Here is a 17,787-nt window from a genome sequence, read left to right on the forward strand (position 1 = left end):
TTGATACAAGAACAGATACTACATGGATTAATGACTTTGAATGAGTTTTAAACATATTTTGTACAGGGTGATATTATAATACCACACAGATTTGAAATTTTGCACAGTCATACAGGGTGATGGTTCACAATTTTTAAAATAGTCAACTAAACTTTAAGTTTTAAACGCGGCCTATTACAAACAGGGTGAATTTTCGATATGCGATTCGATTTGCTTCGCGTTAGAGATATCGAAAAAAGTTATTTGGAAAAGTTGTTCCAAATATTATTAAAACCTCACATACAAAATTTTATGACAAAATTCACACTTTTAATTTTTTAATTCATTTGTTGTAGTCAAGATCCTAAATCGTAAAATTGGCTGTCCCGAGATGCATCTCGTGACAGCCAAAAACGGTTTTTTCGATTTTTTCGTTCTTTCCGCTCAGATATTAAAAATTCTGCCTCTGCCATTCAAAAGAACGGCAAAAAGTATACAAAAAAATACTATTTAAAAGTTGGCCAAATCATATTATCACAACCTAAAATTTTTTTGAAAATTTCAAAAATTTTTCCTGGGCTCATTTTTATTACAAAAATCTGAAAAAATCAGGTTGTTTTGTATTCAAAAGATACAACCTCTTGAATTTTTTCAGATTTTTTAAAGTAAAATAGCGCTCAGAAAAAAATAAAACCTAAAAATTCTTCTTTTGTCGATTTAAGACGTTTTAGGACCTCTGGGAAGCTAAAAATTTTCATGAGGGCATAATTTTATATCCTTTATCGAAAACATAAGTAGCGAGGCTGATCGGTGCGGGGGCACTTTTGACCATCTTATCCCGCTATAGCCTTTAATTCTCTTATAGATTTAACAAGAATAAAAAACCGCTAAACGCCGTAAAAATTAGTGGCACATACAATATTCCAGCTACAAAAGAGCTGATATGAATATTACGTGGCGCAAAAATGTATTTTTATTTTGATGAAAAATAATATTATAGTTTTATTTTAAAAGTCTTTCTATAGCATTTGCTAAATTTGAAGTGAAACGCGCCACAAAAGAGGTACTCTTTTGTGGCGCGTTTTACTTCAAATATGGAAAAATCTTTCAAAATAAAAGTATAATTTTATTTTCCATCAAAATAAAAATAAATTTTTGCGCAACGTTATATTCATATCAGCTCTTGTGTAACTGGAATATTGTGTGCGCCACTAATTTTTACGCCACTAATGTTTAGCGGTTTTTTATTCTTGCATAAAGAGTTTTTCAAAGTTCTTTTATAAATTAAATGTATAAACTTCAATGGAATGTTTCTAGATTACACGTTAAGCGTTATAAATGCCTTTGTTGCGTTATCATCCAAATGGGCTAGTGGTTACGACACTAAACTTGTGATAGGGCAATTCAAGTTCATATCCCAGCCTTCCCAATATTTAATTTTTCAATATAATTCTTTGTGTGCATCAAATATACACTAGATTTTTTTCTATTCGATATAGATAAAAAAAAATATTGGTATGGCTGGAAAATTAACTCGGATTTCCCTATCAAGTTTAGCGTCGTAACCTTATAGACCATCTCGGTGATAATGGTTAAATTGCTTATATTTTGGAGCTCGATAACTTCTAAACGGTTCAACCGATTTTGAAAAAAAAAAATAAACAAAAGTTTGACAGCTATTTACAAGTAGAGTCTGATGCACCCAAGGGCAAATATGATATCTGAAAGTATTATAAGATTTAGTGAGCTTAAAAAGCCGTTTTTCCAATCGGACATAGATTTGATCATACTTATGAGCCTAAAACTTAAAATTCGAATTTTACCAGATATGAGGTATACATCGTTAGATGCGTTTAGAATCGTCCTACAAACGCTCAGTTATTGGCGCAATTCGCAGCTGAAAATTTTGAGTAATTATCGAAAAACCAAAACTTTCAAAGGAGTATAGGAAGGCCAAGGAAGATATGTAGTGACAACTTGAATATCTGATGAGGAGGCATCCGAAGATGGAACAGGCACGAGCCTATAAAGGAAGCAGGAAGAAGAAGAAGACAGTTTTCCTATCTTTCTTTGAACCCGAGATACATTCATCCAAAAAATATGCCTTCTTGTACCTACCAAGTGCTACAGCTGTCTTATGAGTGGTCAAAAGTCACAAACTACACCAGTTCTAAATCAGTACTGACCCCCTCTTGAAATTTAGAAAAAAGTTTCTGATCGGTGTAACTTTTCCACACACGTACACACATACACACATACCCAAATACCCACAAGAATTTTCCCCTTTTTATTGATTAAAATTTCTGAGCTCAGTAACTTTTGAATGGTACAATCAATTTTAAAAATTAGACATTCGTTGGAATGGTCATCTCTAGGGTTATACTTTCTCCTGCGTATTTTAGAAGCTCATTGGTTATACCATCTGGTCCTGGTGACTTTCTGTTTTTGAGTGAATTTATGGCTATCTCTACTTTCTGAAAACTGATTTCTATTTCGTGTCTTCGTGTACACACATCTTCAATACAACAGCCAAGAAATACAATATGTAGACCAGGACTAATCTGTAAAAAAACGTCTATTTTTGGAAGTGAGAGGTGGCATTTGGATTTTTGCAGATAAAGTTAGGTGACACCTTCAGTAATAATAATTGACTTATGCTCCTTCTCAAATATACCCGGAACATGAATAAAAAAATTAAAATATTTAAAAATTTCAAAAACATCGATTTTTTTCTGCTTTCTTTGCTTATAACTTTAAAACGATTCGTTTTGGAACAAAGTCGTAAAAGATAAAATAAAAATAATTGAATTTTGTATGATATACGACTAGTCAAAAATGTCTTAAGGTATTACCTTTTCTGCAATATAGCAATAAATACAAAATAAGGGGGAAAATACGCCTGTTGTTATTTAATGTTTCTTAACCCCTTTGGTGGCACTGAACCTTAGTGATTCGCATAGAAAATTCTTATAACTTACTTAAACGGTCTACCAAATTTCATTAAAATCGACACAATAGATTTTGCATAATAAATTTGCAATCTAAGGGCCGGTTGTTCGAACGCTAATCAGCAATGATCACTATCAAATGTTTAATTACTGTCACAACTGTCAATGTCAACTTTGATTTTGTTGCTGAAAATATAATTATTGAGTACAATTGTGAAATTAGTTAATCAATTATGTCAATAATTGTTATGTTAATTAATTAACTAATCTCATAATTATAATCAATTATGTTTTCAGCAACCCAACCAAAGTTGACATGGACAGTTGTGAGAGTAATTAAATATTTGATAGTGATCATTGTTGATTAGCGTTCGAACAACCGGCCCTATATGTTTTTAAAAAAGTTCAAATTTTTGAAAATCTTTCTGAACAAAAAGTAGACCATTTAGAAATTGGCTAATTTTTTTACATATAAAGAGGTGCTTTATCTATCTAATACACTTTACATAATTGAAATCTGATTATTTAAGGGGCCTCAGCAATGTTTTAAAATTATAAACAATTTTTTGGCTTATAAACAAATAGCTTTATTTAATATTATAAAAATTAATTTTTAGCAATGCAAATAATTAAAACCGGTATAATTTGACTTAAACTTTCAAATGCTGTGAGCAGAATTGCTAATTTATTTTTTAATCAAAAGATATTCGATTTTTTGAAAGTTCCACCGCGTTTATCTCGAAAACTATGCATCCTATGAAAAAACTTGTAAGAACATTTTTTGCTTAGAATTACCCAAGAAATACAAAAAATGTTTTATTTTGCGAAAAATCGATGTTATGTAATTCTTCAAGTTCTTTGTTTAGGGTGTCTGCGTAACTTGGAACCATATGGGAAACTTTTTTAATATCAATTTTACGAAAAAAAGTCATTCTTTATAAAATGCTCTGCATAGTCTAAAACCTAAGATGCACTCATCAGATATCAAATTTTGTCAACAGTATACCAGGTATGTCAAAAAATATGAATTTCGCTCAAGAGCAAACTACCTTTATATTTCAAAATATCAAAAAATTTTATTATGGAAAGTTATTTGTAATTCAAAACCATATTCAAATACGCAATAACAGCCTTCTACTTGAAAAACAAATTTCTGAAATTTTCCTAAATTACCGATTCCGAACATCATTTTTATTTATTAGACATGTAATAACTCTTTTATTAATAATTTTACGGAAAAAAGTTATTCTTCATAAAAATCTGTGCATGGTCTAAACCTCAAGATGCATCATTCTTTCTAAATTCATGTTATCCAAGTTTGTTAATTTTATACGAGGTGTGTCAAATAATATGAATTTAGAAAGAATTTAATTCTTTCTAAATTCATATTATTTGACACACCTCGTATAAAATTAACAAACTTGGATAACTGATGGTTGCATCTTGAGGTTTAGACCGTGCACAGATTTTTATGAAGAATAACTTTTTTCCCTAAAATTATTAATAAAAGAGTTATTACATGTCTAATAAATAAAAATGATGTTCGGAATCGGTAATTTAGGAAATTTTCAGAAATTTGTTTTTCAAGTAGAAGGCTGTTACTGCATATTTGAATATGGTTTTTAATTACAAATAACTTTTCATAATAAAATTTTTTGATATTTTGAAATATAAAGGTAGTTTGCTCTTTAGCGAAATTCATATTTTTTGACATACCTCGTATACTGTTGACAAAATTTGATATCTGATGATTGCATCTTAGGTTTTAGACTATACAGAGCACTTTATAAAGAATGACTTTTTTTCGTAAAATTGATATTAAAAAAGTTTCCCATATGGTTCCAAGTTACGCAGACACCCTGTAACAATCTTATCGACATCCGGATCAACTGTTACCCAAAAAATTCGTGTTCTACGGGTCAAAATATATAAAAAAAATTGGGTAAGTCCATCTAAATAAAGGAGCCCGTAGCACCCCCTCCTGACCACAGCACTAATTTGTTTATAAGCCAAAAAATTGTTTATAAGTTTGTGTAAAAATTGTGTAAAAATTGTTTATAAGTAAAACATTTCTGAGGCTGCTTAAATCATCCGATTTCAATTCTGTAAAGTGCATTAGATAGGTGGAGTGCTTCTTTATATGTAAAAAATTGACAAATCTTTGTATGTTCTAGTTTTTGTTGTGAAAGATTTTAAAAAATTTTAATTTTTAAAAAAAAGTTTAGATTGCAAAATTATTATGCAAAATCTAGTAAGTTAATTTTAATGAAATTTGGTAGACGATTCTAGCACGTTACAAAAATTTTCTAAGCGAATTAGGAAGGTTCGAAGTATAGCCTAAGTGATGGAAAACATTGAATAAGGACAGGCTTGTTTTGCCCCCTTATTTTATATTTATTGCTATTTTGCAGCAAGGGTGACAAATTCAGACATTTTTAACCAATCATATCTAATAGAAAATTTAATTATCTTTGTTTTATTCCTATACGACTTTGTTCCAAAATGAATCGTTTTAAAGCTATAAGCAAAGAAAGTAGAAAAAAAACGAATTTTTTTGAAATTTTTAATGCCCGGTTGCACCAACAGATCTTAAGCTTAAGTCGAGAATATCATAAGAATTAATATAATATAATTATAATATATTACAATAAGAATACCTTAATATAATAATAGATATAATTGATAATAAGGTCAGAATCTAAAATTATAGTGCACCGTAAGTGATACTCAAGGAGGCCCTATCTATAAGTAGAGCTTAGCTAAGCTGGAGCTTAAGATCTGTTGGTGCAACCAGGCATAAATATTTTATTTATTTTTTATTAATGTTCCGGGCATATTTAAGAAGGAACATAAGTCAATTATTATTAACGAAGTTATCACCTAACTTTATCCGCAAAAATCCGAATGCCACCTCTCACATCCACCTAAAAACAGATCCTTCCTGGTCTAATGATAATATCAGCAAAAAAAACCAAATGTATGACAACATCTAAATTTCCACTACGATGTAAAATCGAAATTGATGGGAAAATAATAAAGCAGGAAGCAAGGTTTAGATATCTGGGAATAGATATAACCAGTTACGGAGATGTTGAAGAGGAAGTACGACAACAAAGCTTAAAAGCAAGTAAAGCGGCGGGATCCCTTAATGACACAATCTGGAAGAACAAACACCTAAGACAAGACACAAAAAAAGAATCTATAAAGCAGCAATTAGACCTATATTGACATACACGGCGGAGACAAGACCTGACACATCTAAAACGAGACGACTACTAGAAACAACAGAGATGAAAATACTCCGACGAATATCAGGGAAAAGTCTGTTGGATAGGGAGAGAAGCGAAAACATCAGAAGATCATGCAATGTAGAAGACATAAATGGATGGGTTACAAAACGGAAACAGGAGTGGAACGAACATATTAGTAGAATGGCAGAGGATAGGATAGTACGAGTAGCACTAGATAAGTCACCAAATGGACGAAGAAGTATGGTGCGATAACTTAAATAATTTAGGAGGCTAATATTGAAGAAGAAACAGGCTTTAAAGCCTACATACAAAAAGGAAGAAGAAGAAGAAGTTGGAATGATAATGATCAAGAATATCTGAAGCCGAAGAGATCGAAGTAAGATTTTCGAAATTTTTGGGAGTTTTGGGGACGAGAACGAAAAACAGACCAAAAATGGGAAGGGACGTAAAACCCACACACTTGGACCAAAATGGAGGGTTGATATGTGGATTGACAGGTCTTTTCCTAAACTTTAAGATGAGATTTAGACTATTTTTCAATTCGGTCAGGTTGTCAAAATCGAAAACTTCGCGTATATATGGCGTCGCATGTATGGGGGTATACGCCACTGGCGAGAACTACCATTCTCCGGGATATTTTTGTGTACCTCTTTCCATATGCCTTCAATGAACAAATCAACGCAATGTCCAGATGTTAAGATCCAGCTTTTGGAAATAATAACTCCATTACACAACTGGCTACATTCTATTGCACATTCTTGAATAGTGACTATATAAGGAAATTCACCTTTAGTGGCATTATGCCCACCAATGATGGAGAGTCTGTGTTCTGGTGCAGCTAAAACGAAAAATATAAATTACTTTTTTACTTCGTCATTTCTTAAAAAGGTAGGGGCAAAGTTTCGGACCAATGCTTTTTAAACCCATTTATTTGTTTCGAATCCTGAGAAAACTAATAAATATTTTTGAAAATTTTAAACGCAGAATGAAAGATTACATTATTACCTAGGGCAGAAAGTCCCTTAGAATAAACAAAAATGTTCTTTTGAACGAGATATTTGAAAATAAAAATCACACTAAATTTTATTCTTTTTTTACCCCTGTAACGTATTAAAATAAACATTATTACGCCAGTCAATGAGAGCAGGAACAGAATATTACTTCCGAATTCTATCCTACTGCATGGATTTTAATGAAATCTTGGGCCTAGCCTCTACTTATCTTCTAATTCAAAGTCTACCCTATGCCGATGAGTGCTTTTATCTTGGGAGCAGTTTCCACCCCTTCTCTGGGAAGTAAAATTTCTTAGTTAAAATAACCACGGCAGTGGCTAGAGAACCTAATTCTAAGCAAAAACTGTTTTATAATTTTTTTTGAAAACTTAATATTTTTTGAATTATCCATGGTTTAAAATTGGCCATTTTCATTGAAAAATCTCAAGTTGATGTTTACTGATTTAGCAAAAGCATTTGATAGAGTAAATCATTCAGTACTATTAAAAAAACTGAGGTCATAATATGTACTTTCTGACAAACTTATAAAATTCTTTGAATCTTACCTTACCAACCGTACTAATGTAGTCAAATTTGGGAACTGCTACTCAGACAGTTTTATAACCAGGTCAGGTGTACCGCAAGGTTCTATCCTTGGGCCTTTACTTTTTGTTATGTTCATAAATGACATCACCGATTATATACAATTTTTGCATAATTTGCATAATACAATTTATATACAATTATATACAATAATATTTGCAGACGATTTAAAATTATTTCTTACAATAAAAAACGAACATGACTGTATTAATTTACAAGATATTCAAGGTACATCAACATTCTGTAAAAATAATGATTTGAACTTAAATGAATCAAAATGTAAACTATTGACTTTTTCTAGAAAGCGAGAAATCATAAGAACACATTATTTTATTAACGAAGTAAAACTTGAAAGGCTAACAAAAATCAAAGATCTAGGGGTGTGATTCACTAGCACATTCTCCTTTAAAAAGCACATTCTCGAACTAACTAATGATTGTTATAGACAGTTAGGCTTTATCCTAGGATCCAGTAAATAATTTTATTGTGACACTACAATTAAGCTTTTTCATGCATATGTGAGGTCAAAACTCGAATATTGTTGTACCATATGGAGTCCCTCCACCATATTACATAGTGATATGATAGAGAGGATTCAGAAGAAATTTTTAAGATCTTTATATCTAAAGAAATTTGGGATTTATCCTCTTAAGGTTTCCTACAACTTGCAAAGAATGCTTTTTGACACTGTCTTGTTGAGCGAAAGACGTAGAAATGCCCAAATCATTTTCATATTTATTATAGTTTATCCGGAATGGGACGTTTCATCGTCGCCGGTTCATCGCCGCCGTTTCGATGCCGCCGGTTCATCGCCAGTCCATTTCATTGTCGGCCGTTTCATCGCCGGCCGTTTCATCGCCAGTTAGTCAGTTGATCTTGTATTATGGGAGATGGCACGACACGACGTTAAATTCAGTTCAAAACTTATGACAAATAAATAGATAAAAAATATTATTATATTAATTTACTGTTCTATTTCTACTTCCCCTAAATTTGATACTAAACAGTATTAAATTTGTAGTGTTAAATTATATTTTATATTATAAAAGTTTAAAAGTCTATTAAAAGATTAAGTATGACAACGGGAATGGTCATATCTCGCATTTCCTAGAATTCCTAATTCATACTAAAAATAAATAATAAATGTAACTGTCGAAAATTGGTGGAAAATGCGGAAATATATCAGTTAGCGATTAACTGATATAATGATAAGGCGGTATCGAAACGGCCGGCGATGAATCGGCTGGCGATGAACTGGCGGCATCGAAACGGCGGCGATGAACTGGCGGCGATGAAACGTCCTTGACCCAGTTTATCAAATCATAGATTCTCCTACGATTCTTTCATTTATAAATTTTAATGTACCAGACTAAAGACTTAGATGTAGACACACTTTATTTAAAATAACCCCAGAATACGCAAACTCCCCCATGGCGAACTGCTTAATGGCAATGAACGATTTTATCGTGAGTGAAGGCCTTGACCTATATAATAAATATGAAAAAGAGTACTATGTTACATAAACTGTGATACCCTTATTTATTATTTTAAAGTGTATTATTTATTTTATTGTATTGTATAAATTGTATGTTCTTATTTCTTTGTATTGATAACTGTGTGTTTATAATTGGCATTATTGCTGTAAATGTGCAGTATAAATAAATAAATAAATAAATGACAGCTTTTCGGACAGTTTTTTTGCGAATACCTTAAAAACTACGCATCTAACTAAAAAAACTATATAAAATATTTTTGTAACTTATAAAAAAACAAAGAGACTCGATCCTTCATAAATATTCGAATTATAATACAAAAGGAGATATAGTAGGTGAAAACAGTTTGTTTTTTGGTGCATGCTCAAATCGATGTATTTAACTTGAAATAACAGAGAAACTGTCGATTTTAGGTGTATAATGCTACCAATACCTTTTGTAGTGCTTGAAAAGACCTTTAAAATGAGCAATACTGGATCTAGGACGTTTCATCGCCGCCAGTTCATCGCCGCCGTTTCGATGCCACCAGTTCATCGCCGGCCGATTCATCGCCGGCCGGTTCATCGCCAGTCAGTTAATCGCTAACTGATATATTTCCGAATTTTCGACCAATTTTCGACAATTACATTTAGTGTTTATTTTTAGTATTAATTAGGAATTCTAGGAAATGCGAGATATGACCATTCCCGTTGCCATACTTAATCTTTTAATAGACTTTTAAACTTTTATAATATACAATATAATTTAACACTACAAATTTAATACTATTAAGTATCTATCAAATTTAGGGGAAGTAGAAATAGAACAGTAAATTAATATAATAATATTTTTTATCTTTTTATTTGTCATAAGTTTTGAACTGAATTTAACGTAGTGTCGTGTCATCTCCCATAATACAAAATCAACTGACTAACTGGCGATGAAACGGCCGGCGATGAAACGGACGGCGTTGAAATGGACTGGCGATGAACCGGCGGCATCGAAACGGCGGCGATGAAACGTCCCATTCCGGCAATACTAAATGTCGATTACATTTAAACTAAGCGAAATATGATTGATGAAGAATATATTTTATGAAAAATAAGAAGTGTATTTAACCCCTCATCCATCAGAATTTAGATTCATCGTTTTCCTTGCACAATACCTTTTATGATAGTCTTATTTTTATGTTCAAAAAGTTGGACGGATTTAAAATGAATGCTTTTTGAAAAAAATAAGGTCAAATTATAGAGCGCATTTTTAAATTTTCTTCAAAACCTTCCTTTTTCTTTATGTAACTCGAAAATGATTAAAACGATTAAAAAAATCATCTAAAAGCCCTACATTTTTTACGGTATCTTTCTTCGTATCTCTTATCATTTTCGAGTTACATGGAGAAAAAGATTTTTCAGAACATTTAAAAACGCGCTCTATAATTATTTGTTCCTATTTTTTTTAAACCATTCATTTTAAATTTGTTCAACTTTTTGAACATAGAAATAACATTATAATAAAAGGAATTGTATACGGAAAACGATGCATTTAAATTCTGGTCGAAGAGGGGTTAAATATTGGTACTTCTCATTTTTTCTTAAAATACATTAGTCATCAAATTTTTTGCAGCATATCTCGCGTAGTTTGAATGTAATCGACATTTAATATTGCTCATTTTCAAGGTCTTTTCAAGCACTACACAAAAGGTATTGGCAGCATTATACACCTAAAACTGACCGTTTCTCTGTTATTTCAAGTTGAATACACCGATTTGAGCATGCACAAAAAAAACAAACTCTTTTCACTTACCATATCTCTTTTTGTATTATAACTAGAAGATTTATAAAGGAACGAATCTCTTTGTTTCTTTATAAGCTACAAAAATTTTTTATATAGCTTTTTTAATTAGATGCTTTTAAGGTATTCAGAAAAATCCGTCCGAAAAGGTGTCATTTTTCAATGAAAATATCCAATTTTCAACCACGCATATCTTAAAAAGTATTGAGTTTAAAAAAAAATATACAGAACAGCGTTTGCTTAGATAGGTTCTCTAGCCATTTCCGTGGTTATTTTGACCAACAAATTTTCCACCCCCTTCAAGGGCGCCTAAGCTATAAAAAGCGCCGAAGTATATAGGGTAAACTTTGTGTCTTAAGCTATTCCCTACTTACTGTGAAAATATTAAATAAATCGATGTGGTAGGATGGAATTCGGGGCCAAAATGCCCTCATTGATTGCCCTATATAGAAGTTTTCAGGTAAATTCTGCCCTCGGTAATATAGCCCAATAATTTACTGTTTTTGAGTGTAATTTTCAGGGGCAACTCCGAATTGCATGAAAATTTGGATTTAGGTTCTACTTACACTCCACTTCAAAGTTGAATTTGTGTCGTTGGTTGCTTTTACTTGGGGGGTGACAGTCACCCCTTCTCGGAGGTGAAAAACGCGTGTTTAAAATAAGCCCGGAAATGGATAAATTGACAGATTATTAGCAACTTTTGTTCTATAAAATTTTTTACGTAGGTTAATACTTTTTGAGTTATTCGCGATTGAAGATATTGATTTTTCGACAAAAAAACTACGTTTTCAGACAGTTTTTCGCCAATAACTCAAAAAGTAAATATTTTATCGAAAAAAATATTCTTAGCAAAAGTGTAGCTTATAAAAAAAACGAAAAAAATGGTGTATCAGTAAAGTCTATAAATTGAGTAAAAGCAAAGTTGTAGCTCATGAAAATACGTTCTTATTCGTCTAATTCCAAATCGAATAATTCAACGCGAAATGACCGAAAAATTAAGCACTTTTCGGAAAAAGCTTATTTATATTTTTAAAGTATCTAAAAAAAGCTTTATATTTGTTTTTTACAAAAAATTTTGGCGTCAAAAATAAACGAGTTACACTGAAAAAAAAAGTTGGCACCTTTTTTTAGTAAAAAAAAAATCGTGAAAACCTCCTTCTATTTAGCACCCTAAATAAAATTAATCGTTACCGCTTTACTCTTTATTTTAACTGTATGTATACTGTTTATACGATCTGTAAGTTTGATTGGTTTAAAGTGCTTATTTTTGAAAAAATATGGTTTTATAGTAAAAAAAAATTTCTAAAAATTTTTGAAACATTTTCTTTTCCAAAATAACTTAAAAAGTACTAGCGATAAGAAAAATCTTAAAGAGTAAAAAAATGTAGGTTTTGCTATTATAAATATGCTGGTTTCATTTTGTTTTACCGTGCGACAAAAATTGGTTAAGATATGGCTGTTAAAAATTTGCATACACTCGTGGATAGTGACCCGTTCAAGCTTTTTCAACTATAACCCTTTCAAAAATAAATAAGCACTTTAAACCGGCGAGACAGACAGATCATATAAAAGACAGATAAGTAAGTAAATTGTTTGTAAAGAGGTAGCGATTAATTTCATTTGGGGAGTTTTTCATGATTTTTTACCGATAAAATCACGATAATCACGATAATTTACCGATAAAACACGGGGAGATTTTCATGATTTTTTACCGAAAAAAAGAGGGTCAACTTTATTTTGAGCGTAACTCGCTTATTTTTAATGCTAGAGACTTTTATGAACAATTAAAGTAAAGCTTTTAATAAACACTTTAAAAAAGTTTAAATGGGTTTTCCATAAAAGTGCTTAATTTCTCGGTGATTTCACGTTGAAATATTCGATTTGGAGTTAGACGAATAAGAACGTATTTTTCATGAGCTACAACTTTGTTTTTACTCGATTGATAGACTGTACTGATACACCATTTTTTTCGGTTTTTTATAAGCTATACTTTTCCTAAGAATATTTTTTTCGATCAGATATTTACTTTTTGAGTTATTTGCGAAAAACCGTCTGAAAACGTAGTTTTTTTGTCGAAAAATAAACATTTTCAATCGCAAATAACTCGAAAAGTATTGACTGACGTAAAAAACTCTATAGAACAAAAAATGCTTAAAATCAGTCAATTTATTCATTTCCGGTCTTATCTTGAACCTATGGTTTTTTACCCCCGAGAAGGGGTGACTGTCACCCCTTCAAGTAAAAGCAACTAACGGCACAATTTCAACTTTGAAGTGGAGGGTAAGTAGAACCTAAATCCAAATTTTCATGCAATTCGGAGTTGCCCCTCAAAATTACACGGTCTCGCCGTATTTCCCGTTCATTTACTGGGCTAATAATGTAATCTTTCATTCTGCGTTTAAATTTTTCAAAAATATTTATCAGTTTTTTCGGGATTAGAAAAAAATTGACCCGCGGGCGTAGGCGCATTTACCCGAAATTTTGCGCCTACGCCCTTAAATGTGTTTTCGTGTGACGGAAACGGATTTTGTGACCTGATATGACTATCAAAACCCTCCAAAGTTGGTGGATAACTTGCTAGAAAATTAAACACATTGTCATTCTTTTATTTTTGTGCAGTCGTTGCGTCGTTAGATAGAGTTGAGTCCGCGAGTCTTTACCCGTCCGTCATCATTTAAAGCATACGAAATAAGTCGGAAATCTATTTCACGCAACAACAACTGACAGAAAGTGGCACGGTTCCGATTACGGGTTTTATTATAAAATTTGACGTTATCAAATATATAGAATGTCAAATGTAAGTTTTGCTTCAAAATTTTTGTGCAGAATTACAGCTACATTTGAAGTAGCTTAATAAATTATTTTATTATTATTGATTAATAAATAAATAAACAATTTATAAAAAAATTCAATAACTTATTTTATTTTTGTTATTTTATTCACTTTGACGGAAATCTAAACACAATCATTTCTTTACTGTGTGTTTTACTTAATAACAGGCGGCAGCTGGTTTGTCATGAGTTTCATGCGTGGAAGAGAATTATGCTAGATAAAAAGTATGTGTTTTATCTCGCAGGTATTAATGACGCACGGGTAAAGACTCGCGGGCTCAACTGTATTTGTTCACTAAAAACGAGACGAACAATCCGAACTTTGCTGAAAATGTTAATTTTGGGACCCAAAAAAGATACAAGAAAGTGTTCCAACGATTTACCAAATATCTGTACGCAGCGCGCCGCAGAAAAGAATATTTTAAACAAGAAATGTAGCTGAGATAATTTTGAACACTAAAATGTTTATTAGGTACCACTTTTTGTGTAGAACGAACCGTTCTCTCAGAAGCAACCCTCGAAGCGACCGGCGATTTTGAATGTTAGTTACGCTCGCGAAATCAATTTTTTAAATAAAATTTGTATCAACTAAAAATTCGATATCTTTTGATCAGACTGTCTTATCAACAAAAATTAAAATGCTTTTTAAAATGAAGAGGGCAGGTTTTGTATTCACTTTTGGATTTTGCCGCGAATGAAGTCAGTTTCTATAAAGCTGTTAAATAAATAAACGTTGCACGATTTCTGTCATTTTTTAAGATTCTGCTAAGATCAATAAAATGTATCAATCCCAATGGCCGGTCCCTGTGGAACTTCCATTGTTAGAGCTTCATTTTCAAACCTTATAACATAAAATTTGAGTGTTTTGACAACAAATATGGATCATTTGGAATACATATGCCTAAACAATGCTAAATTCATATTACAACGAACTAAACCGATTTAAACTGAGAAAGTATTTCTCAGTTTTGGAAGTATTTTTCGTTACATGAGGTTGTTTGTAATGTGAAAGTTTAAATTCAGCGTTTTAGGCATATTACAAATGCCTAATATTTGTTGCCAAAAACACTCAAAATCGAAATTTCACTAAAAGAAAAGAAAAGACGGTTCAGATTTGATTACAGTACAGAACCTTTACTATGTGCTTATACGTATTTCGGAATAACCGTTTCATCATCGGAGCACCTGGGTAGAGGCACTGAACTGCGATCAAATCCTTTCATTCTTTCGGGGTAATCATCAAAATAATTACCAAAGATACTACTAGCACCATCTATGAATCGAAAGTCAAATAAGTCAGGAAAGAAAATTCGAAATTATTTATCTTTTGAGCTTTTTAAGTTGGAAAAATAAAGCATAACAGAGTGGCGAAATACTCAACAAGGGAAATCTAAAATTGCATTTCACGTCCTGTCATTCACCCTGATAATAATTTTAGCGAATTATTTCTTTAATATCCACAAAAGTGAATAAAGTATAAACTAAAAGAAAAGAAAAGATGGTTGAGATTTTATTACAGTACAGAGCCTCTACTATGTGCTTATACGTATTCTTTTCATTTCTTTTAGTTTATACTTTATTCACTTTTGTGGATATTAAAGGAAATAATTCGCTAAAATTATTATCACGGTGAATGACAGGACGTGAAATGCAATTTTAGATTTCCCTTTTCGAGTATTTCGCCACTCTGTTATGCTTTATTTTTCCAACTTAAAAAGCTCAGAAGATAAATAAATAATTTCGAATTTTCTTTCCTGACTTATTTGAATTTCGATTCATAGATGGTGCTAGTAGTATCTTTGGTAATTATTTTGATTATTTCATTCATAGGAGATTTTGACCAATAGAAAGCTACAGAAATCTGAATTAAATCGATAATTTTTGATAATCTCCCGTCGTTAAGTATATTACGTCAGATGCCTTTCGTTGCTACGAAAAAATACATTCAGTGACATTAATGACAATTAATGTTTTAAAAATTATAAAAGTGATGACTTTCAATCGTCAAATATTTATAAAAACTGTGTGTTTAGTGGTACTTACATAAATAAATTACAATAAAATTTTGGTTTTGAACAGTTTTATTCATGAAATAATCGCAACAAATTGCACTCGACCTCTGAAATTAATATAGAATTTTTGCTCTCGTGACACTTTGACATAATTTCACTCGCCTTCGGCTCGTGAAATTAAAACTGTCAAAGTGTCACTCGGGAAAAATTCAATAATTTCAGAGCTCTTGTGCAATTACTACTGATAATTATCCCGAAAGGATGAAAGGATTTGATTGCAGTTCAGTGCCTCTACCCAGGTGCTCCGATGATGAAACGGTTATTCCGAAATACGTATAAACACATAGTAGAGGCTCTGTACTGTAATTAAATCTGAACCATCTTTTCTTTTCTTTTCTTTTCTTTTCTTTTCTTTTCTTTTCTTTTCTTTTCTTTTCTTTTCTTTTCTTTTCTTTTCTATTCTTTTCTTTTCTTTTCTTTTCTTTTCTTTTCTTTTCTTTTCTTTTCTTTTCTTTTCTTTTCTTTTCTTTTCTTTTCTTTTCTTTTCTTTTCTTTTCTTTTCTTTTCTTTTCTTTTCTTTTCTTTTCTTTTCTTTTCTTTTCTTTTCTTTTCTTTTCTTTTCTTTTCTTTTCTTTTCTTTTCTTTTCTTTTCTTTTCTTTTCTTTTCTTTTCTTTTCTTTTCTTTTCTTTTAGTTTATACTTTATTCACTTTTGTGGATATTAAAGGAAATAATTCGGTAAAATTATTATCACGGTGAATGACAGGACATGAAATGCAATTTAGATTTCCCTTGTCGAGTATTTCGCCACTCTGTTATTTTTCCAACCTAAAAAGCTCAGAGGATAAATAATTTCGAATTTTATTTCCTGACCTATTTGACTTTCGAAATTTCATGTTATATGTGTTTTGAAGATTAGGCTTTAACAATGAAAATTCGATAGCGACCGGTCAATGGAAGTGATAAATTTTATTGATCTACTGATATTGATCAGAATTGTAAAAAATGGGGAAAATCGCGCTTCGTTTATTTATTTCACAGCTTTGTAGAAACTGACTTAATCTTATTTTATTTTCATTATTTGTTTGTATAATTTAAAGTAGATATTATGAGTCTTTTTCTTTTTAAATATTACTACCGATATGCATATATTAGAAATGATCTACCTCGTATTTAGATGTCAAGTTCCGAATAATATCTGTAAACTTATGTGCAAATATTTTTTATGACGTGTTTTCCAATTTTTTATATATTTATATTTGTTATTGTTTTTACACTTTTTTTGTGTACGTGAACAACGAAAAACAAAAGATAGTAAAATGAAACTTACCCCAAATTTCGGCAAAATATAACATTAATACCAAAGCCAACATTTTTTAACATTAAGTACAAATTAATTATAGAAATTCTATTGTAGATAGAAACGATTAGTCAATGTTATCGATATCTTATCTAGAAGGCTGAATAAACTACCGTAAAAATGATATCAAAGGTAAACAAACTTTTCTCACATTTAGCCTCAGTCTCAGTTAATTAAACACATTTTATCAGGATAAAACAATAATGTCTATTTTATTAAAATCTTTTTATATACTTGGCTTGGTTGGTGTCACGGACTCCGCAAATTTTGTAATCCATTTTAAAAATAGTTCTAGGCTACCTAGACACCTGAAATTTTCAGGATAGCTTAGAACCAGCTAACAATGCAATATTTAACTGCTATTATACAGGGTGATTAATTATTAGTGGGGTGAAGCTCCGTAGATCCGTTATAGTAATAGATAGCGATAAAACTTAATAACAAAAATTGTAGCGAACTTTGAGCTTCACATTACAAAATTAGCTAGAATGTTACAAGGTGTTCAATAAAATAGTGGCAGACCAAACTTTTGTTTTTTTAAATAGAACA

The 17,787-nt window shown here is 31.2% G+C and overlaps 1 protein-coding gene across 1 annotated transcript in view; it reads right to left on the reverse strand.

Moving 5' to 3' along the window:
* LOC126883338 (plasma kallikrein-like) overlaps nucleotides 1-17,360 on the reverse strand; it is a 43,345-nt gene extending 25,985 nt beyond the window's left edge. The window contains exons 1-2 of the mRNA XM_050648780.1: nucleotides 17,209-17,360; nucleotides 6,826-7,016 (exon numbers count right to left, since the gene is read on the reverse strand). Of these exons, the coding sequence (XP_050504737.1) occupies nucleotides 6,826-7,016; nucleotides 17,209-17,251 (234 nt within the window). The 5' untranslated portion in view covers nucleotides 17,252-17,360. The remainder of the gene's footprint in view (nucleotides 1-6,825; nucleotides 7,017-17,208) is intronic.
* Nucleotides 17,361-17,787: the final 427 nt, after the last annotated feature.

Source organism: Diabrotica virgifera, chromosome 1, assembly GCF_917563875.1.
Source record: "Diabrotica virgifera virgifera chromosome 1, PGI_DIABVI_V3a".
NCBI lineage: Eukaryota > Metazoa > Arthropoda > Insecta > Coleoptera > Chrysomelidae > Diabrotica > Diabrotica virgifera.